The sequence below is a fragment of the Moschus berezovskii genome, chromosome 10 (assembly GCF_049115385.1).
Source record: "Moschus berezovskii isolate FMDL1 chromosome 10, NW_MosBer_1.0, whole genome shotgun sequence".
Lineage (NCBI taxonomy): Eukaryota > Metazoa > Chordata > Mammalia > Artiodactyla > Moschidae > Moschus > Moschus berezovskii.
This window is the reverse complement of record NC_142469.1, coordinates 30,924,972-30,948,365: the sequence shown is the minus strand read 5'-3', so window position 1 is coordinate 30,948,365 and position 23,394 is coordinate 30,924,972. Positions and strand designations below refer to the sequence as shown.

Here is a 23,394-nt window from a genome sequence, read left to right as displayed (position 1 = left end):
TACCCCACCCGCTCCGTTGGCATAGATTCCAGAGCCACCGGACCACTTGAGTGTATAAGGGCCATTGTTCAACGATTTATCAGTATTCAGGTCTGTGAACCGGCAGACGATTCTGACGACTGAGTATTTACATGGACCTCGGTGATATCCAAAAGAAAAATGCTTTTATGTTTGTGGATTATTTCGATGAACTATAGAAAGTGGATACCAGTAAATGTATTTACAAAAAAAAAAAAAAAAGAAATTGAAGGCACCGCGGACCTCAAGCCGGCTTCAGACCTCACTGGGCGGAGCACGCGCCCTGAGCCCGGAGCGCGCGCCCCGGCCCGATGCCCGAATCGGCCGGCAGGTGGCGCCCAGCGGCGGGCTGCACCCCCGCGAGGTCTGGGCCAGGTAGACGGGAAGGGGCGGAGGGAGCCGCGAGCCGGCCGCGGAGGCCGCCCGCCGCCCCCCGCCCCCACCCGCTCCCCGCCGCGCTCGCTGCACGCGCGCGGGGCGAGCACGCGGCCAGCTGCCTTCCGAGAGCCGGCGCTGCCGCTGCTGCTCCGCCAGGCGCCGGGCGTCCCCGCCACTCTCAGTCCGGAGTCGGCCACTATGGAGGCGCAGGCTCGAGGTGAGTGGTCGCCGATCGCCCGGAGGATCGCCCCTGGGGCTCCCAAAGGCCCTTTCCCCTCATCACCGAACTTTGCTCCCCGGCCGAGGGATGGGTGGCCGCACCCCATGTGTCCACCACTCTACTTCTCCCCGCGCCTGCGGGACAATTCCTGCTCCCCCAAACTGAGGATGTGCTGTGGGCTGGGGACCAGTGACCGAGGCGTTCAGTGGAGAGGACCCTCGACGGGAAACGCGCCCCGGGTTGCTCGACTTCTTTCGCAGCCAATCGTGCTCGCGCTTCGCATTCCCCGCGGGCGCCCGCAGGACCTGTTGGGCAGGGTCCTGAGAACGCCTTTCGTCCCCTTCTCCCCGCGGGGAGTAGGGAGGGGACGCGACGGCTCCTGCCGTACACGGTGGGCTCGCGTCCTGCGCCTCCCGAATCCCGGGCTGAGCGCAGCGCGCGCCCAGGTGCTGGCTCCGCGGAGACCCCGGGTCTCCCGGGCACGCGAGGGCTTTGCAGCGCGGGGACCTGCCTTCCGAGGCCCGGGAGTGCGTAACTCACCCGCTGAGCTTCGCAGCTCGACGCGAGGGCCCCGGTTTCCTTCGGTCGGGGGGCGACCTCTGCCTCCTTTGGCGCGCGGGGCCTTCGAGCTCCGGGGGTCGCTGGCTCCAGAAGCCCGCGAGAGGGCTTCACCGAGGGCAGCCTGGTGTCTTGAGGTCGCTAGCAGAGAAGGGTTAGGGAATCTCGATGGAATCGTGCCAGAATGGAAGTAAATGGTATGTATAAAGAAGCAGAGGTGGACGAATGTGGAGCAGGAGGCTGGTGGGAAGTCTCTGACTCTATAGAGTCTCTCTTGGGAGCAATGCCGAGAAGGAATGGATGCGGAGTTCAGCCTTTTTCAGGCTTTAGAATAATCATCACCACCTTTCTTCCACGGGAAATTCTATGTAGGCTTTTAAATCAAATAAGAGCCCCGTTTAAAATATTTACAAAAGAAAGAAGAGGTTTCATGACCCCATGTGCTCCCCTTTTAGGGGCTTAAGTGTCCTACATGAGAGCGACTTGGCAGATGTTGGGTCTGGAGTCACCCAACAGGTTTGGCTGCCAGGCTTACAATGGTCTGAACTGTACGAACCATCCTCATTCTATCAGCCAAGATCTTGTCCGTAAAGCTGCTGCTTCCAGTATTCTTCCTCCACTATCTATCTAAATAGGAAAGGAGAATTCAACCAAGGGTGGGGAATTTTTGTGTGTGTGCTGTGTGCTCAGTCGTGTTGGACCCTTTGCAACCCCATTAACTGTAGCCCACCAGGCTCCACTGTCCATGGAATTTTCCAGGCAAGATACTGGAGTGGGTTGCCATGCCCTCTTCCAGGGGAAATTTCCCAACTCAGGGATCGAACTTCATGTTTTGTGTCTCCTGCACTGGCTGGCCGGAGAAGGCAATGGCAAGCCACTTCAGTACTCTTGCCTGGAAAATCCCATGGATGGAGGAGCCTGGTAGGCTGCAGTCGGTGGGGTCGCTAAGGGTCGGACACGACTGAGTGACTTCACTTTCACTTTTCACCTTCACACATTGGAGAAGGAAATGGCAATCCACTCTAGTGTTCTTGCCTGGAGAATCCCAGGGACGGGGGAGCCTGGTGGGCTTCCGTCTATGGGGTCACACAGAGTCGGACACGACTGAAGTGACTTAGCAGCAGCAGCACTGGCTGGCAGATTCACTGTGCCTCCTGGGAAGCCCCTGGGGAGCTTCTTGGTCTAATTCAAAAGTTGAGATCAGGTTGGAGGCCTTCACTCCTAAACTGAAGCAGGTAGGAACAGCTGGAGCTTTCCAACCTGCTTTGCCAATGAGAATTATTTGCAGTTTTAAATACAGGCCCTGGCCCATTACAGATCCAGCAAACTGGAATCTCTGGGGCCTTGGCATGGGTATATTTGAAAGCTTCCCAAGCGAATCTGTTATTCAATGAGTTTGGAGAGAAATACTACAGCAGGTAGGAAACATTCATCAGATTGGACCCACCGGTGTTATCAGTTTTCTTTACTTGTGAAATTTACTTAACAAACACTCCAGTGCTTTCCTTTGCCAAGCACTGTGTTAGGAGGAACAAACATGGCCTGGATCCCTGCTTTGTGAAATTTATAGTAGAGGAAGAGATGGACATTAATTTGAGAGTTATTTGATAACTAAACGGAAAAATTGCAACCATCTGCGACGAGCTGACTCACTGTAAAAGACTGATGCTGGGAAGGATTGGGGGCGGGAGGAGACGGGGACGGCAGAGAATGAGATGGTTGGATGGCATCACCGACTCGATGGACATGAGTTTGAGTGAACTCCGGGAGTTGGTGATGGACAGGGAGGCCTGGCGTGCTATGATTCATGGGGTCGCAAAGAGTCGGACACGACTGAGCGACTGAACTGAACTGATAAGAGGACCACAGTGCAATGAGAGCCTGAAGGAAGCTCCCAGCCTAGTAAAGTTGTGAAGTGAAGTCGCTCAGTCGTGTCCAACTCTCTGCAACCCCATGGACTGTAGCCTACCAGGCTCGTCCGTTCATGGGTTTTCCCAGGCAAGAGTACTGGAGTGGGTTGCCAGTGAGAGCCTGAAGAAAGCTCCCGGCCTAGCAGGTGATAGTCAAACCAGCAGAGGTTGCTCACCGTGTCCCTGTTTCTGCTCTTTGTGCCGTACATGGGTTGTCTCACTGCTTCACAGCAGTTCCATGAGCTAGGTAGGGTGGTCCTTCCCATTCTCCAGAAAGGAAACAAGCCAGATATGTAAATTCCTTCTAACAACAAGTATATAATATTGCAGAGTGGATGCTGTAAAGGCCCACTCCCCACACAAAGCCTACCACTTTCAGAAGAGAACTAAAACTTAAGTTCCTACCTGCTCTTCCTCTCTTTGGCCCCCTCTGCCTCTTTTCCCCTTTGTGTGAAGCCCTTCTAGGGAGACTGGATTAGGGTGATGGTCGGCCAGGGGGACAAAAGTGAATAGAGTTAAGAAATACTTGGGAAGAAAAAAATGGTAACTTGGATTGGCTGTGAAGGATGGCGGTGTCAAGGATGACTTTCAACTTTATAGTTTTACAGTCAGGTGGATGGTGTTTGCCCCTTAAATTCTCATCTTCCCAGTACATTAAGTTCTCCATTTTCAGACTTTTTTTTTTTTTGGTCAGTTAAGCAGCAGACATATTAAGTTCCTCAAGAGTGAAACGTTTCACAAAATGTTTATGGTTTATATTAAAGAGATCTGCTTTCCATTTGGTATGTTTCTCTGGCTAAATAATTGCCTCTTAGATTCTAAGAGAGTCCTGTAGTATCCTAAATGCAAGTTTCTATCCTCAGCACTGTTTATTTTAGAATGGTCTATTGTGGGGATGGCTTCTCTTTCTGCCCCTTGATCTAGAGAAAAGCAAACATGAATGAGATTAAGTGGTCAGTGCTATTGAGATGTCCTCAGGTACTTTATAGTACCTCTTCCTGGAGGAGGGCATGGCAGCCCACTCCAGTATTCTTGCCTGGAGAATCCCATGGACAGAGGAGCCTGGGGGCTTCCAGTCCATGGGGTTGCAAAGAGTCAGACAGGACTGAAGCCACTCAGCTCGCACTTTATAGTACAGATGCTGTGGACTTCGTTTGCAGGCAAATCTCCATAAATGCAGTAGTGGCTCTTAGAAGTGAAATGCTGCTGTTAGGTTCTTTGACTTTGTAGAAGAACAGATTACTTCCAGTGGAAAAAGAAGACATTCTGGGAAGTTGGCAGAAGGAAAACACAGAAGTGGGGTTAAGAACAGTTCCACGAGGGTAGGCTGGAGAGCTGTGTGTAGTGAGAAGCCCACAAGAGGCTAGTGTTGCCGGTTGTTTTCCTGATACTAGAGAATTTCGCTTTAATAAAGTTGATATATTAGAGAGAGAATTTATTTTGGAATGTAGCATTTTCCTGAAACATTTGGCAGTCCTTTAAAGAAGGTTCCTGATCTTTTGGAACCACCTTTCATATTTCATTACTCTGGAAATTAACTTTTTGTCTTTCCCAATGTCTTGAATGTTACAAAGAAAAATTTAAGTTAATACTTGTATGTATTCAGATTAATAATTGTATTAGTGTCCTATGATTGCGGTAACTGTAGGGTAAGGAGTTAGAGAAGGCGAGGTTTGGAAAAAGAACAAGACCAGCACTTTACAGGAACAGATGACTTTTAATGAGGCGAGAAGGGGCAGCAGTCAGATTAGTGAGCTGCTGCACTAACCTAAGAAAAGAGTAAGTATATATAGGCATGGCTGTGGAAAGCTACTGTCTTAAGGGGGCCTGTTCTTCTCCAAGGTTGTTCGGAGTAGTTCTGTCCTAAACGACCGGGGAGGGAATTCTGGAGATTGGCCAGAGGCTGGATGGGCTGGGAGCTGGGCATAATCAACCTTAATGTCCATTTTTTTTTTCTTCTTTGTTTTGCATAGAATGGTGGGGAGGACCTGGAGGGGAGTTTTAACTCCAGGCTATTTTGAGCCATGTAACTTTCCTTCAACAACAAATTACTACAAATATAGTGGCTTAAAACAACAGAAATGTATTCTCTCACATTTCTGGAGGCTTGAAGTCCAAAATTACCACCGCTGGACCAGAATTAGGATGTCAGCAAGGCTTCGATCTTTCTGGATTCTCTCAGAAATACTTTTTCCTTGCCTCCTCCAACCACTGGCCACCATCTCTTCAGCCCCTGCCTTTGTGGTCCTGTTGCCTTCTCTTCTGTCAGATCTCCCTCTGTCGCTCTTATAAGAATATTTGTGATATTTCATTTAGAGCTCACCTGGAGAGTCTAAGATAATCTTCCCATCCCATAAAAGGTAATATTTAGAGGCCCCAGGGACCAGGACCTGATATCTTTGGGGGCCAATATTCAGCCAATTATAGTAACTTTTTTATATTCAGACATTCTATTCAGGAGGATTCTCAGAAGTCCATGAATGACTTAAAGTAATACATGTCAGATTAAGCCAGTTTGCAGATTCCATTAAAGTGAAATGTCATGTTTATCTTATGTTCCTCTTTGCTCACAAGACATTTGTTTGGACTCGTCTTGTTCCAGGAAGAAGTCAGGGCACTTTATACAGACAAATGAAACACAGGAAGATAATGTAAGTTAGATGAAAGAAAACAAACAGATAAGAACAGAAAATAAAGCAAAGAATGAGCTCTAGAAAAAAATGAATACAGTTATATCCTTTTTATTAATATTCCATGCAAACAAATTCTTGCTTTGTAAGCAAAGCATATTATTGTTTTTCGACAAAACAGTAAAATAATCCCTTCTCTCTCAAAGAACAAGAGGTTAAGTCTCTTATATTGTAAGGATCAGATTACCCAAAGAAAAAGAAATCTGTTTTCCACATTTCAGGCTGTACAATCGTAAACCTCAAACTATGGAAGCTAGGTATTATACCTTTTGATTTATGACTTTTAAAAATATTATGAAGAGTATTCTTACTGTCTTCAAATATACTTTCTACGGTTTTACTTTCCCTCTAAATAAAAATTTTAAAGTAGGTAGTGATGTATAATAAGATAAAGTCAATCATTTGTAACAAATTATATACTGTTAGGCTTCCCTGATGGCTCAATGGTAAAGAATCCACCTGCCAATGCAGGAGACACAGGTTTGATCCCTGGATTGGAAAGATACCCTGGAGAAGGAAATGACAACCCACTCCAGTATTCTTGCCTGGGAAATACCATGGACAGAGGAGCCTGGCAGCCTACTGGTCCATCGAGTCACAAAAGAATCAGACACAACTTAGCGATTAAGCAGCAGCATGTACTGTTGTTGCAATTAAATTTTTTTATAAAATGGAGTCATACGAATCATAGATTTTATGTTGTTGTCGTTGTTGTTCAGTTGCTGAGTTGTATCCAGTTCTTTGTGACCTCATGGACTGCAGCATGCCAGGCTCCTTTGTCCTCCACTATCTCTAGGAGTTGGCTCAAATTTGTGTCCATTGAGATTGGTGATGCTTTCTAACCATCTCATCCTCTGCCGCCCCCCTCTCCTTTTGCCTTCAATCTTTCCTAGCATGAGGGTCTTTTCCAAGGAGTTGACTCTTTGTATCAGGTGACCAAAGTATTGGAGCTTCAGCTTCAGCATCAGTCCTTCCAATGAATATTCAGGATTGATTTCCTTTAGGATTGACTGGTTTGATCTCCTTGCAGTCCAAGGGACTTTCAAGAGTTCTCTCCAGCACTGCAGTTCAAAAGCATCAACTCTTTGGTGCTCAGCCTTCTTTATGGTCTAGCTTTATGGTTTTTATGGTCTAACTCTCATATCCATACATGACTGCTGAGAAAACCATAGCTTTGACTATATGGGCTTTAGTCATCAAAGTGCTTTTTAACATGCTGTCTAGGTTTGTCATAGCTTTCCTTCCAAGGAGCAAACTTCTTTTAATTTCATGGCTGCAGTCACAGTCTGCATTGATTTTGGAGCCCAGGAAAATAAAATCTGTCACTGTTCCCACTTTTTCCCCATCTATTTGCCATGAAGTATTGGGACTGGAAACCATGATGTTAGTGTCTTTAATGTTGAGTTTCAAGTCAGCTTTTTCACTCTCCTCTTTTATCCTCATCAAGAGGCTCTTTATTTCCTGTTCACTTTCTGTCATTAGAGTTGGTATCATCTGCATATCTGGGGTTGTTGACATTTCTCACGGCAGTCTTGATTCCAGCTTGTGATTCATCCAGCTCAGCATACTAGAAGCTATTTTGAATTGCATTCCTTAATATATACCTTGTTTTCTTAATACTTTTTGGCAGGCAGAATTTGAGAAGTTCCTTCAAAAAACTCAGAAGTAAATGAGTCCATTTTTCTGGTCAATCATAAGATTTGGTACTTGGTGTTAATATGTTATCTCATGTATTCTTCACAATGCAACCTCTAAACTAAATCTGCATTTTTATACTGTGGAAGTGAGACTGAGCAGACTCGCTTACTTCCTCTAATTTACCAGCCAGTGTGTGTGCTGAGTAGCTCAGTCACGTCCGACTCTTTGTGACACCATGGACCATAGCCTGCCATGCTCCTCTGCGCATGAGATTTCCCAGGCAAGAATGCTGGCGTGGGTTGTCATTTCCTTCTCCAGGGGATCTTCCCCAGCCAGGGATCGAACTCATATCTACTATATTACAAGCAGATTTTTTATCCTCTGAGCCACCAGCGAAGCCTAGGGAACTAAGTAAATAATAAATAAGTACTTTAGCAACTATCCTTTAAAATGTGTAAATCGTCTATACTTAAGAGCTGGCAATTGGAGAAAAGAGGGTGGCAGCCCCAGTTACCAGCCTGTGAATGTTCGTCATTCCTGCAGTTCTGGAATGTCCCCAGCAACACTGTGAAGCCACCTCCTAACCTGAATCAGGATGCAGTTAAGAACACATGAAGGATGACTCTAAACTGCGGACTTTCAAGCCTGTCATTCTACTTGTCATGGAATGTTTATGAAATGAAGTGTAATTTATTTAAAATCTATGCGTTAAATTAAGAATCATTATTAATGCACCAGGGAAGGCAGCAGAACATTTTAATGAATTTGAGTTGGCTAAAAGAAAGCTTTGGGTCCTCAAGGAAAGATGAAATTTAAATAGTTTCTCACAGTGTGAGTCGTTTATAAATGTTGCATTTTGATGCAGAGCATGTGAAAGTCCCAGAATAAAACCACAAATCTCCAAGAATACCCCGTTATCACCAACCTATTACTTCTTCCTCAGAAGACAAAAATCCGATGCTTGGCTATTTGTGCTGTAGCCAAATGATGTACCACATACCGAAAATGTGTGTGTGTGTGTGTATATGTTACATCTCATCTCTAGATTTATATCTAGTTATTTGCACCTTACACAAATTACATTTTCTCTGACGTATGTCTAAAACGCAGAATCCACCAAGCCCTTGGAAACTGCAAAATGCAATTTTCTTATAATTAGACACTTCTTTTGTCAATCAATAGCAAGAGCAGCTTGTCAAGGATCCTGGAAACAGAACTGATTCATTCAGAAGAAAACGATCACTACGGGGACCATGAGAGGGGAGTCTCTTCAGATTTCTCTATTTCAGAATCTCTGGCTGTCGGATATTTGTTTGTTTTCCCCTGATTTCCACCCCCTGTATGTGAACGAGCTGAGAGTAGTGATGACAAGAGCAGTAAATAGTTTATAAATATTGCCAGCATTGGGGTTTCAGAGTTCAGGTAGGATTCATTTCTACATGAAGACATCATGGAAAGATGGTTCCCTTACTTAAGAGTCGAGACAAGTCAGCAGGAAATTGAAGTCTTTGATCGTTGTTATTCCTCTTTTGATACCCCAGGATCCATCTTCTTGCTTTCTGCAAAGTTTATTCCAAATGATGGAAAAGTTCTTATAAGCACTCACCCATTTCTCCTAATTTACACATTCCATGAAGGACGTTACTGACAAGGAAAATGTCTGTTTATTGTGGACTTACTGTGTGCCGGACCTGGTTCCAATTGTTTATAAGAGATGTTCTGTCAGGTTCCCAGAGCCCACCCTCAATGACTCTGTACCTGAAAGAAGGAAGCTTATTCTGAGGATTAGGACTTGCGCTTGTCACCGTGATGGTTGAGAGAATGGATCGAGGTAAGAACACACATGCAGAACTTTTTTGAAATATGATCTTGCTATTTTGGGAGGGGAGCACCCACCAGCCAGAAGGCAGCTGGTTACTCCATGGTAGTGCTCAATGCATATGCCTTACGGATTCTCTTGGACGCAGGAGAAGGGCTGAGCGGAGACCTTGGCCTTTCCTTTCCAGAAATGATTTTGGCATCTGAGAGAGAAAGGCCCTTGTATTTACAAATAGAAAATCTAACACATTTGAAAAGTAAATCTTGTATTGGGAAAGAAAAAAAAGTGGGTTGAGTACCAGTAAAAAACAGAGGGAAAACACACATCTGAAAATTGATTCATATATACATTTGAAAAGATTGGAATCACAATATTACCTAAGAATGACTTACATTCTTTTTTTTTTTTAACATTTGAAAATATATTTCATTTTTGAATTGGAGGATGATTTCTTTACAGTGTTGTGCTGGTTTATACCATATGACAATGCAAATAAGTCATAATCATGTATATATCCCCTCCTTCGTGAGCCTGCCTCCCCACTCCCATCCCACTCGACTTATATTCTTTGATTATGTATGTTATGGGGTTGCTGACTTCCTTCATTAAGAGAATTGTAATACAAATAACAGTGGTATTAGCACTAACATTCTTTTATTGTCAGCTTTTATTTAGTTTACATTTTTTAATTTATTTATTTTTAATTGGAGGATGACTGCTTTACAATGTTGTGTTGGTTTCCATCCTACATCAACAGGAATCAGCCATAGATACATATGTCCCCTCTCTCTGGGTTGGGGACATCTGAACCTACATATGAACTGCCGTCCCACCTCCCGCCTCATCCCACGCCTCTAGGTTGTCACAGAGCACAGGGTTGAGCTCCCTGCATCATACATCAAATTTCCACTGGCTCCCTGTTTTACATATGGTAATGTATATATTTCAAGGCTGCTCTCTCAATTCATTCGACCCTCTCCTTCCCCCGCTGTGTCCATTAATCTGTTCTCTATGTCTGCGTCTCTACTGCTGCCCTACAGATGGGTTCATCAGCATCATTTTCCTAGATTCCATATATGTGCATTCATATATATTTGTTTTTCTGACTTGCTTCACTTTCTAGATTCATCCACCTCACTGGAACTGACTCAGATTTGTTCCTTTTTCTGGCTGAGTAATATTCCATTGTATATATGTTCCATAACTTTTTTTTTTTCAGATCATGTACTCCTTATTTTATTTTTTTTAAAGTAATTAATTTATTTTTTATTGGAGGCAAATTATTTTACAATATTATATTGGTTGGTTTTGCCATATATTGACATGAATTCGCCCCGGGTTTACATAAGTTCCCCCTCCTGAACCCCCCTCCCACCTCCCTCCTCCCTTTATCCTCCCTCTGGGTCATCCCCGCACGCCAGCCCCCAAACATCCTGTAACATGCATCGACCCTGAACTAGTGATTCGTTTCACATATGACAACATACGTGTCATAACTTTTTTTATCCATTCATCTGTCAGTGGACATTGAGGTTATTCTACATCCTGGTTATTGTAAATAATGCTGCAGTGAACATTGGGGTGTCTTTTAGAATTGTGATTTTCCCAGAGTTTTTGCCCAGTAGTGGGATTTCTGGGTCATATGGTAGTTTTATTCCTAATTTTTTTTTAAAGAAATCTCCATACTGTTCTCCATAATGGGTGTATCAATTTACATTCCCACCAACAGTGCAGGAGGGCTCCCTTTTCTCCACATCCTCTCCAGCATTTATTGTTTGTAGATTTTTTTTTTTTTTTTGATCAGGGCCATTCTGACTGTTGTGAGGTGATACACATCTCATTGTGGTTTTGATTTTCATTTCTTATAATAAGCAATGTTGAGTATTTTTTCAGGTGTGTATCAGCCATCTGTATGTCTTCTTTGGAGAAATGTCTCTTTAGGTCTTCCTCCCATTGTTTGATTTTCTTGTTTGTTTTTCTGATATTGAGCTGCATGGACTGCTTTATTTTGGAGATTAATCCTTTGTCAGTTGCTTCATTTGCAGTTACTTTCTCCCATTCCGAGGGTTGTCTTTTCACCTTGGTTACAGTTTCCTTTGCTGTGCAAAAGCTTTTAAGTTTAATTAGGTCTCATTTGTTTATTTTTTTCATGTTTCCATTACTGTAGGAGGTGGGTCATAGAGGGTCTTGCTGTGATTTATGTAAGAGAGTGTTTTGTCTGTGTTTTCCCTGTAAGAGATTTATAGTTTCTGGTCTTACTGCTGCTGCTGCTAAGTCACTTCAGTCGTGTCCGACTCTGTGCGACCCCATAGACGGAAGCCCACCAGGCTCCCCCGTCCCTGGGATTCTCCAGGCAAGAACACTGGAGTGGGTTGCCATTTCCTTCTCCATTTCCTTCTTCTGGTCTTACATTTAGGTCTTTAATCCACTTTGCGTTTATCTTTGTGTATGGTGTTAGGAAGTGTTCTAAGTTCATTTTACACATAGCTGTCCAGTTTTCCCAGCACTACTTATTAAAGAGACTGTCTTTTCTTCACAGTATATTCTTGCCTCTTTTATCAAAGATGAGGTGCCCAAAGGGGCATGGGTGTATCTCTGGGCTTTCTATCTTGTTCCATTGGTCTATATTTCTGATTTTGTGCCAGTACCATAATGTCTTGATGACCTACCAGCATCACTTGGCACAGTTGCTCAGTCCCTCCTCCCTGGAGCGCTTTGTTCTCTTGGTTTCCAGGATGCTAAGTGCTTTCCCCCACTCCTTCACAAGCCCTGCCTCAGTCTCCTTTCTTTCGGCACTCGTTCTCTTGGTGAGCTTCTCATACTTTTAAATTCTATCCGTAAACTGACAACTCCCACACCTGTTTTCCGAGCCTGGACCTGACTCCTCACCTGCAGCCCGTTCACTTGCTGTCTCTACATGAATGCCTAATAAGCATCTTGAACTTAATGTGTCTGACATTGAATTTCTGATCTTCTTTCTTGGAAATAACCCTAGAATCCCAGGATCTCCCCAAATTATCTGCATCTCAGCTAACAACACCACTTCAACCACAGTAGCCCCAAACCTATCCTTGGAAAGCTTTTGTTTGGGGGCCTCCCACCCCATCATAGCCCATTTCCAGTCTGTCATGCTAGCTCTACTTTCAAAAATATGAAAATGTGTGTGTTAGTCGCTCAGTCATTACCAACTCTTTGCGACCCCATGCACTGCAACCCGCCAGGCTCCTCTGTCCATGGGACTTCCCAGGCAAAAATACTGGAGTGGGTTGTCATTTCCTTTTCCGGGTTGAGGGGGTCTTCCCAACCTGGGGATCAAACCCAGGTCTCCTGCATTGCAGGCAGATCCTTTACCATCTGAGCTACCAGAGAATCCCCCTTTCAAAATATGCCTGGAGTGAAATGACTTGCACGCTCTCTGCGCCTCCCAGACGGTGGTCTGGGCCACCATCATCTCTCACTGACTCTCGGCTGGAGTTTCCTAGCTGGTCTCCCTGCTTTAGCCCTGGCCTGTCTTCAGATTGTTCCCCCACATGGTGCCGAGAGACCCTCTGAAAGCATGTGGCGTCATGCCACTCGTCCCTTCAGGACTCGGCAGTCAGCTCTCCTTTCGCTCAGGATAAAGGGCGGGGTCCTTGCTGTGGCCACGAGGCTGCTCCACGATCGGTCCCCCTTCCTCCTTTCCTCCCTGACCTCGTCTCCTAACGGACTCCCTCTGAGTCCCCCGGCTGCCTCCTCACAGCCTCTCAACTCACTGAGTCTTCTGCGTCAGAAACTCTCGCTCGGCTGCCCCCCTGCTCGCGTCATCATCCTCGTTTCCAGTCGGGGTCACCCTTCGTCCTGGCAGCCGGGGCCTGCTGTGAGGAGTCAGTTCTCCGTCGGTCTCTCGAGTTTCCGCGCGGCTGGTCTTGGGAGCAAAGGCTTTCAGCGCTGATTCTCCCTGGACTGTCTTTTCAGGGAGGTTTTGCATAGCAGGCAGCCTTGAAGACAGAGGCCGCCTCCCTTAGGGGTAGGTAGGTTTACCGTCCAAGATAATAAAGATCAGGACTCCCGTGAGCCCCGATGTCTGCGGATCTGTTTAAAATCAGAGCATCCTAATCTCGGTGTTACTCTTGGAAACTCATCCCACTGTGTAAACAGACAGCACCTGGCCCTCAGCGTGTCACCCTGCCAGAATTAGGGCTCAGGGAACCGGTGCAATGATGTTACCATGGCTCCTGCTATCACTGTGAGTAATAAATTCTCTCTGTTCTGTGACCCAGGAGTCGGTGTTTTCTGCCAGCATCTCCGAAGCTGGCAGGCTAATTTGTTTCTTGGCCAAGTGGGACGAAATCCAACCCTTCACAGTTCTTGACACCCGTCCTGAGCCATTAACTTCAGGCAGCCCCGTTTTAGGCTTCATCTACCTGAACCTTGTCCAGAGTGAGCAGTCTGTAGGCCCACCTAAAACCTGTGTCTCTTCTTCTAGGCTGTCCTCTGGGTACCCAGGACTCCAGAATGCTCTGCGTAAACAGCCCTCACTGGGCTGCCAGGCTTGCGTGTCCCTTCGTGGGTGGACCATGCTGCCAGCATGAACAGTCTTCATCCTGAGCTATGACAGAGCTGACTGTTCTTAGAGGTGGCAGTGGTGTACGGGCAATGTACTGCTTGTCAAAGTGTGATCCCTTGACCAGCCTCATTAGCTTCACCTGAGAACTTGTTAGAAATGCATATCCTTAAAGCCCCACTCTGGGCTTCCCAGGTGGTGCTAGTGGTAAAGAACCCGCCTGCCAATGTAGGAGACATAAGAGATGAGAGTTCAGTCCCTGGGTTGGGAAGGTCCCCTGGAGGAGGGCACAGCAATCCACTCCAATATTCTTGCCTGGAGAATCCGATGGACAGAGGAGCCTGGAGGTCTACAGTCCATGAGGTCACAAAGAGTTGGAAACGACTGAAGCTACTTAGCATGCATGCACGCAAGCCCCATTTCTAGACCTACTGAAACAGAAACTTTGGAGACGAGCCATCTCTGTCTTCAGTGCTCTTCCAATGATTCTGATGCACACTCTGCTTGAAACTTCCGACATAAACTCACCAGGCTAGTTTCTGCATGTGTGTGTATGGGAGCCCCTACTTGTGCTCATGGTGGACAGACCCCAGGGTGACCCCAGTGAGGAATGATTTCTGGTTTGCATACCCCTGTGTGATTCCCTCTGCCTGGATTTCAGGTCTGTTTGCTCACCTCTTACTCGAGAGGTTGGGTCGAATGTCCTTTGAGCTCCTGACTAGCTTGTTCTTGAAAGGCTCATTCAAATTCTTTATCACATGTTGCTTTTTAAAAGCAAAAGTATGTATCCATGTATGTACCAGACGTCCCAGATGGCTCTAGCGGTAAAGAACCCGCCTGTCAGTGCAGGAGACATAAGAAACTCAGGTTTGGTCCCTGGTTCGGGAAAACCCCTGGAGGAGGGCATGGCAACCCACTCCAGTATTGTTGCCTGGAGAATCCCATGGATAGAGGAGCCTGCAGTCCACAGGATTGCAAAGAGTTGGGCATGATTGAAGAGAATTAGCATACATGCGTGTGTCTGTGTGTGTGTGTATAAAGCCGCTGTTCCTATATATGTATATATATATATATACAAAGCAATAATGCAGCAATAATGGAACTATGCTTGTTTTCATTTCTATGTGGAAAGCTGCTGCTGCTAAGTCACTTCAGGCATGTCCGACTCTGTGCAACCCCATAGACGGCATCCCATCAGGCTCCTCCGTCCATGGGATTTTCCAGGCAAGCATACTGGAGTGGGTTGCCATTGCCTTCTCTGAAGTTTGCAGCCAAATTAGATATTTTCTTTTCCTAACGTAATTCCTAAAATTTAAGTCTGGGTGCTGGTCCTTCGCATTTAGAGAATGACTGTACACCCACATAAGCTGTTTCTCCAGGCTGAGGATATGAGTGTGTCATGTGGGGAGAAGTCAGGAGGAAGAAATAGAAGGAAAAAAGAAAGACGTTCTGGCATATAAAGGGACTCCAGCCTAGTGGTGGGAACACAGATGTTGTCTCATAGAATTCATGAACTGAATTGAGTTCAGTTACTTTTTGGATGTGTGACTTTTAACTTCAGTCTCAGTTTTCTCATCTGAAAAATGGTGAGAGTGGTGGGTTTGGTGATGACTGTGACGATGCCCATGAGGCACTTAGGACAGTGCTTGGGTACTATTCCAGTAATGAACAGGAAAGGTGAAATTTACTTAATTAAACCAAAGTCCTTTCTTATGAGCTTACGACCCCATTTTTGTCATAGCAGTTAGGTGTCAAGCTACTATCTTTAATGCATTCTTTTATCAGAAAATTCTTTGGATTTTGTACACCACCTACCATGCGATTAAAAATAGCTCTCTGGAGCTAAGGAAAGATGAGTAGGTTGAAGATAGAAATAAATATATAAGTTGCTGGAATTTGGACATCTGGCCTGCATGCAGAGTTCTTTTCTGGAGTGTAAATTTTACCTAGTAAAGCACACTGCAATTTTGCTACCAAGAGGGTATTTTAAATGGTTGCTCCTTTGGTCCTTCTTGGATCAAAACTTAGAGATAGGCAGACATACAAAGCCATGTTCATCATTTGGACACATTTTGAGGATGTGAGTGCCCAGTTGCTCAGTCGTGTCTGACTCTTTGTGACCCCAGGGACCTGCCAGGCTCCTCTATCCATGGGATTTCCCAGGCAAGAATACTGGAGTGGGTTGCCATTTCCTACTCCAGGGGATCTTCCTGACCCAGGGATTAAACCAGAGTCTCTTGAGTCTCCTGCATTGGCAGGTGGATTCTTTACCACTAGCACCACTTGGGAAGCCATTTTGAGGATGAATGAGTTAAATTCTTTGCTTCCATTTCCACTGCTGCTCTCATAATAATTTCATAGATCATCGGAGGCGGGGGAGTGCTGGCAGTGCTTATCTTTTCAGCTGGCAGATCTTATTTCTGGTCTTTTGTGGTTTGGATGTTGATTATTACAGTGCAGCCTTGCTGAAGCAATGCGGAGCCCTTGGAGCAAGGTGTGTGTTCTGGGTGGCAGGCCTTTGAAGATCCTGGTGGCTGTTGCTTAGCAGCACGCTTGAGATTTCCGAGTATTCTGAAAAGCTCCTAATGACAAATGTAGGTTTCTGCTCTTGCTATTTCAGAGGTTTCAAAAAATAAGGCACAAATGAAAACTACATATATATGTGTGTGTGTGTGTGTGTGTGTGTGTGTGCTGTGCTGTGCAAAGTCACTTCAGTCATGTCCGACTCTTTGCGACCCTATAGACTACAGCCCGCTAGGCTCCGCTGTCCATGGGATTCTCCAGGCAGGAATACTGGAGTGGGTTGCCTTGCCTCCGCCAAGGAGTCTTATATGCATATATATTTTATGTGTATATATACCCATCCCAATCTATTTCCTTTATTCTGCCTTCTTTTTCTTCATAGCATCATGGCATTTTATATTATGCATAACTGTTTGCCTCCACTTTCTCCCAACTATTATTTAAACTCCTTGAGGGCAGGGAACTTTGTCTTCTTTATTTTCATATCCCCAGTGTCTGGAACAATGACTGGTCCATGGAAAACACTGTGTAAATACTTGTGGAAGAAACAAAAATGAAGGAGTGAATAGTACTGAGTGGATAACATCTTGTCTAACCCCAGCAGGGTGTCATAGGGGACGAACATCTCAATTTTTATAAGAAATGGCTAGTTTTTTTTTTTTTTAAATTTATTGTAACTTCTCATCAAATCTTTCTAAATTAAAGAAGGGCTAGTAAGAGTGATGGCTTCCCCGGTGGCTTAGCAGTAAAGAATCTGCCTGTAATGCAGGAGATGTAGGAGACACGGGTTCAGTCCCTGAGTCAGAAAGATTCCCCTGGAGGAGAGCATGGCAACCCACTCTTAGTATTCCTGCCTAGAGAATCCCATGGACAGAGGAGCCTGGCGGGCTACAGTCCCTAGGGTTGCACAGAGTTGCACATGACTGAAGAAACTTAGCAGACACGCATGCAGTAAGAGTGATAGTAAGAATTCTCAGTATTCTTTCTTTGTCATGATTATCTCCAGCATTGAAGTACTGAAGATGATATTAAGCTTAGGAGTTGAGGGATGTCGACATAAAAATAGAAGCTGGGGAAGAACTAAGTTGCTCCTCTTAAGAAAAGGAGAGTGAGAAGACTCTGGAGAGGGTGAGGGGGAAATACAGGAAGTAGGGAAGGAAGGACCCAGAAAGGGTGAGCCTTGGACAGAGAACAGGAAGTACAGCGGGAGACAAGAAGAGACGCCTGGAGGCTGATGAGAGAAACTTAGGACAAGAGGTGCTTCTAACGGCGCTTTCCCAGGAAATGCGATCAAGCACCTCCTAGTTTTCCCCATGGTATCTTGATTCAATGAAGAATTTCTTTTTTAAAATAGAGTTTTGTTGGTAAGAAAGCTCAGAAGAAAAGAGGTCACTGGACACCTGATATATATTTGACAAGCCAAGAAGTAGATACTAGGTTTCTCCCAGGCTCCATTAAGCCACTATCGAACAAATACGTAATAGACTTCAGGATGAGCTGTGCAGATGAACCGTGTGCCCTGGCTTCCCAGGTTTTCCTGGCTGTCCTGGTGCAGAGTCCATCAGGGCAGAGGAGGGACCAGAAAGAGAGACTGTAACCCACTCTCTTGAGGATGCTTTACCCGAGCAGCTGATTTTCAGTGCAGTGGGAAACCCTGCATCAGCAATACTTGATCATGCTGTTTTACCTGGACAAATGAAAGTCTCATTCATAGAAATAAAGGCTACCGCAATTTGATAGCATTTTCTTCTGTAATGTGCAGGTGGCCTGCTCGGCTTGCTCTTTTGTAGAGATTTATGAGAAGATATGTCCTTGTTCTTACTTCTACTCTTCTGCCTGTTGCAAGAAGTTACTGAATTAAACTTGAAAAGCACTTATTTCCTTCCCTGAATGAGCCACCTTCCCCAGGTCTTTGCTGATGACCTGTGATGGTTTGAAATATTGATGCATATGCATCCATTTTTCTCCCAATTTCACTGACCTTTCATTGGAGAGTATTTTTAGCTTTGTTGAGAATTTAGGGCAAATTCTGATTTCTGAGGGCATCTCTTACAGAAATATAGACTCTGGGGGTATTCTTTCAGTTTCATAAAACTCAAGATGTATTTGACTTAGGATTAGCCTTTATACTAATGAATTTGTGCACTATGAGGTAAATTTAAAATAAGCTCCCAAGGAATTACTGTGTAATGTAAAAGCATATTTTTTTTGGTAAAATTTAATCTTAATACAAATAGATGTAATCATTTTGATAATCAAATATTTGTTGAGGCCCTATGTAAATGCTGCTATTATGCTGGTAAAATGTCTCTGACTTCCTAGCAGATACAGTAAATGCTGCTGCTAACGCATTAGTTTTTTGAGCTGTGAACTGTATTTATCCACACCCCAGTGCAGAGCTCTCTTGACTGTACTGGATGGCGTGCTCACCATTGGACATCTTTCTGTGTCTCCATTTCCCAAGCTCACTTTTTAGTTTCCCATGTTTTGTCCACCTGGAATCCTGGTTCCTCTCACGTCGACTCGACAGATCCCATCCAACTGCTAATGAACTTCTGATTTTCTCCCTGGAGTTAATCCCTCTCTTTTCCCAACTTCCATGGCATTTTGAATCTGTTATATCCTTAAGGAACAGCATCATCACTAAGAGTTGGGAGAAATTAATTAGTGATCTCATACAGTCTCCTCATTTTGCAGATGAAAACACTCCAAGATCTGGGCTGGGGGTGGGTCATTGACTCAGGCTGGTTTCTTTTACGTGGGGACACTGGAACCCAACGTGGGTTTTCTTCCTGCCTTGCGGACCTGTGATCCTGTCATGTGTGTGAGGCCTTCTCCCTTCTGAATCACACTGTGATTTGTTCTTGTGCCCTGTTGAAAAGACTATTTGGAAGTGGTTTTTTTTTTTCTCATTTAACACTTAATATTTTATTCATTGCAATCAGATTCAGAAAATTGACATTCTTAAGTTCAGCTTGCAAATCTTATCCTATTTATAAAATGAGAAAATGCTAATAATTACTGTTAAAGGAACTTTGAATAGTATGATATTAAAATAGTATGATATTAACCAATATATACATTTAGCTGATATAGTCAATTTCACATTTGAGTACTTCAGTTTTTCCAGTTGATTATCCTGCCCAATTACTTAAATCTTGTAAATCTAGAAATTAAATATATAAATATAGTAAATCTAAAATTCTCTTAAATGTTCTAATGTTACTTACAAATTTAGTAAGATTTCTACTTTAAAATCATATTTAAATCAATGACCTAATTAAATGTTTAAAATTATAATTATAAACCTGATAGTCTCTCAAAAGATGACACTCTCTCAACCATAGTATGAAACTCCAAATATTCAGATGCCTTCCCACAAGTTCGCCAGTTCTGTGGTCTTACTCATTTCTTCATGCGGTAATTACCTGAAATATCTATGTGTCAAGGCATTGTTCTAAAATCCAGAAAAACACAAGCAAACAAAAAGAAAATTTCTGCCCTCAGGAAATTTCTTCCCCCTATTTGAGGGAAGAAAGTGAAAGTTGCTCAATCGTGTCCAGCTCTTTGTGACCTCATGGACTATACAGTCCATGGAATTCTCTAGCTCAGAATACTGGAGTGGGTAACCTTTCCCTTCTCCAGAGGATCTTCCCAACCCGGGGATGGAATCCAGGTCTCCCACCTTGCAAGTGGATTCTTTACCAGCTGAGCCGCAAGGGAAGCCCATTCGAGGGAAGAGGCAAATAATAAACATGGGCTACCTCCCGGACTGTAGCCCGCCAGGCTCTTCTGTCCATGGAATTCTCTAGGCAAGAATACTAGCATGGGTTGCCATTCTCTTCTCCAGGGCATCTTCTGTACCCAGGGATTGAACCCAGGTCTCCTGCATTGCAGGCAGATTCTTTACCGCTGCACCACCTGGGAAGCCCATATAAATAGTAAACAGCATAAATTAATTAAAGATGTAGTATACTATATATGATGGTCAGTGGTAAAGAAAACAGTGAACAGTTGATGGGGGTAGGTGGAGTGGTGCTCCTGGATGATTCTGCATCTTTATGGGGTTGATACTCTGCGCAGAGACTTTATTAACAGCTTACTTTCCAGGAGACAGAGTTGGCTCTCTGAGTACATGTGAAGTTGCATAAGAACAAGAGATTTTGGTTGGGACATTACGTACATTCTCACTGGTGACCCTGGTGAATACCCTGAACTGCTGTGTCCACAGTTCTGGGACTTCTAGAGGGAAATCTGCAGCCCCCACTTGATTGGATTTTGCATTTCTTTGCCTCTTACAAAATATGAACATTCTTTCCACCCAACTGTAAAGACCTCTGCTGTATCTCTGAAATCCTGCATATTCTCTGAACCACTCAGTCTTAACAGACACACCTGGCTGCATTCTTGGCATCCTTCATGGTTCTCTCCTTCATTTGGACACAACTTCCCCAGTCACTTTCCTGTTCCACTTTAGCTCTCCTGGCAACAGAGAACTTCAGGAAGGAAAACACTGTGCTTTGTTCCATTACTCTGTTTATCATTGTGTGCTGTGGAACACAGTGGATTACCCAAGAAAGCCCCCAGGACATGTTGCTTAAAGCAGTAAGTACCGGGCACGCTCCCTGGTGGTCTGTGATTAGGATTCAGGGCTCTCACTGCTGCAGCCCTGGTTCTCTTCCTGGTCAGGGAAGCCTTTCTTCTTCCTCTTCACCTGCCACCTACCAACCTCCTCAGTGTGACTGTACCGCCCTTTGGGCTTCCCTGGTGGCTCAGATGGTAAAGAATTTGCCTGTAATGCAGGAGACCAGGTTTGATCCTTGGGTTGGGAATATCCCCTGGAGAAGGAAATGGCAACCCATTCCAATATTCTTGGCTGGAGAATTCCATGGACAGAGGAGCCTGGTGAGCTGCAGTCCATGGGGTCACAAAGAGTCCGACAGGATTGAGCCATTAGCACGACAGCACTTAGTGTTGCTCTAAGAAAGACAGGGTCATCCCACTTAGCCTCCTGGTTAAAGTCAACTGCTCAGAGGCTGGACTCCCTCAAGAGTGAATGTTGTTGTTCGGTCTCCAGGTCAGGTCCAGCCCTTTGTGACCCCATGGACTGCACCACACCAGGCCTCCCTGTCTCTTACCATCTCCCGAAGTTTGCCCGAGTTCATGTCCATTGAATCTGTGATACCATCCAGAGGATACATCTCATCCTCTGTCACCCTCTTCTCCTTTTGTCCTTGATCTTTCCCAGCATCAGGATCTTTTCCTGTGTGTCAGCTCTTCGCATCAGGTGGCCAAAGTACTGGAGCTTCAGCTTTAGCATCAGTCCTTCCAATGAGTATTCAGGGTTGATTTCCTTTTAGGGTTGACTGGTTTTATGTCCTTGCTGTCAAAGGGACTCTCGAGAGTCTTCTCCGGCACCATGGTTCAAAAGGTTTCAATTCTTTGGCGCTCTGCCTTCTTTATGGTCCAGCTCTCACATCTATATATGACTGCTGCAAAGACCATAGCCTTGGCTCTATGGACCTCTGTCGGCAAAGTGATGTCTTTGCTTTTTAATATCCTGTCTAGGTTTGTCATCGCTTTTCTTCCAAGAAGCAGTCGTCTGCTAATTTCATGGCTGAAGGCACCATCCACAGTGATTTTAGAGCCCAAGAAGAGGAAATCTATCACTGCTTCCACCGTTTCCCCTCCTGTTTGCCATGAAGTGATGGAACTGGAGGCCATGATCTTATTTTTTTTTTAATATTGAGTTTTAAGCTGGCTTTTTCACTATCACCCTCATCAAGAGGCTCTTTAGTTCCTCTTTGCTTTTGGCCATTACAGTGCTGTCATCTGTGTATCTGAGGTGATTGATATTTCTCCTCGCAGTCTGGATTCCAGCTTGTAACTCATCTAGTCCAGCATTTCACATGACGTATTCTGCATAGGTTAAATAAGCAGGGTGACAATATGCAACCTTGTCGTACTCAAGTGTGAATAGGAATTATAATAATCCCCACATGCCTCTAAGCCCTTTGTTAACTGAGAACCACTATTGGAATACTGATTTCCATGGTATTAGTGGTTGAATGTTTATTTTATTCCTTAAAACATTTCACAGGCAGATCATTTTTTTCCCTTCCTATTTAGGCTTTAGGGTAATGTGAGTTGTATACTGTTTTGTTTCTACCATGCTGCTAATTTCATTGTGTCTGGTATATATTTAAGGCAGAAGTTTTTCCACAGCATAGCTTCAATGTAGAGGAATGATTTTTCATTTCTTTCTTTTCACTTGGTAGTAATAAATTTTTTTTCTAGTCCTTCAGTGTACTTACTCTGAATGCCAGTGATGTTTTTATGGACAGAAATACTGAGAAGGCAGCTCTTATTTGAAGTGAATCTTTTCTGCTCTCATGCATGATAATGTTATTTGAGCATTCTAAGAAAATTTCAAGAATAGTTTTTAAGAGGCCTGTGTTGCACTGGGGAGTAGCATCTTCGAGGCAATCTGGTTAAGGGAGAGAGTTTGAAAGCCATTTCGACAAGGAAAGTCACTTTCTACCTCGAGTCTGAATGCACCTGAATCCATCACCAGGCAGAACTCTGATACCATCTTGACACTACCATTTCATTATGTCTTTTCCATAGTTCTGGTTATTGCTGTTCTTCTGTCAGCGCTCTATCACATGAGTAATTGTTCCACTCAGAGTCTTTAGAAATCATCAGATATGTCAGTTGCCCTATGTCTTCTCATAGTTGCTATACAAGCCCTATTTTATTTTTGTGTAATTATTATCTCATCATATATGATGTTGTAAGTCAATTCAACTCTGTTATGGAGTGAAGATGGAAGACAAGGAAGGAAGGGAAAGAAAGGCAGGCTTGTATTTGTTATGATTTCAAGGACAGATTTTTGAAACGGAACCTTTTCCCAGGGTTACCTACCATTTGCTATGGTTAATTGGACAGTTAGTGCCAAGCATGGTTTATAACTTTTTTAAACTGAGCAAAATTTCACTTTAACTTTGAGGTTCCTGAAAGTACTAACAAATTGGAATTTGCAAATTAAATTCAATACATAATTTTTAAATAAATAAATTTAGCATATCTATGTGTGT

The 23,394-nt window shown here is 44.3% G+C and overlaps 1 protein-coding gene across 4 annotated transcripts in view; it reads left to right on the top strand.

The window, feature by feature from the left end:
- The first annotated feature begins 398 nt into the window (after nucleotides 1-398).
- Nucleotides 399-23,394, top strand: part of TPD52L1 (TPD52 like 1) — a 115,833-nt gene continuing 92,837 nt past the window's right edge. For 2 of the 4 annotated variants that reach the window (XM_055433912.2, XM_055433910.2), the window contains exons 1-2: nucleotides 399-613; nucleotides 9,139-9,243. In XM_055433912.2, coding sequence (XP_055289887.1) covers nucleotides 9,222-9,243 — 22 coding nt within the window. In that variant the 5' untranslated portion in view covers nucleotides 399-613; nucleotides 9,139-9,221. Of the gene's footprint in view, nucleotides 614-9,138; nucleotides 9,244-9,988; nucleotides 10,163-23,394 lie in introns of those variants that run through there. The other 2 variants (XM_055433913.2, XM_055433911.2) reach the window with 2 other exon arrangements.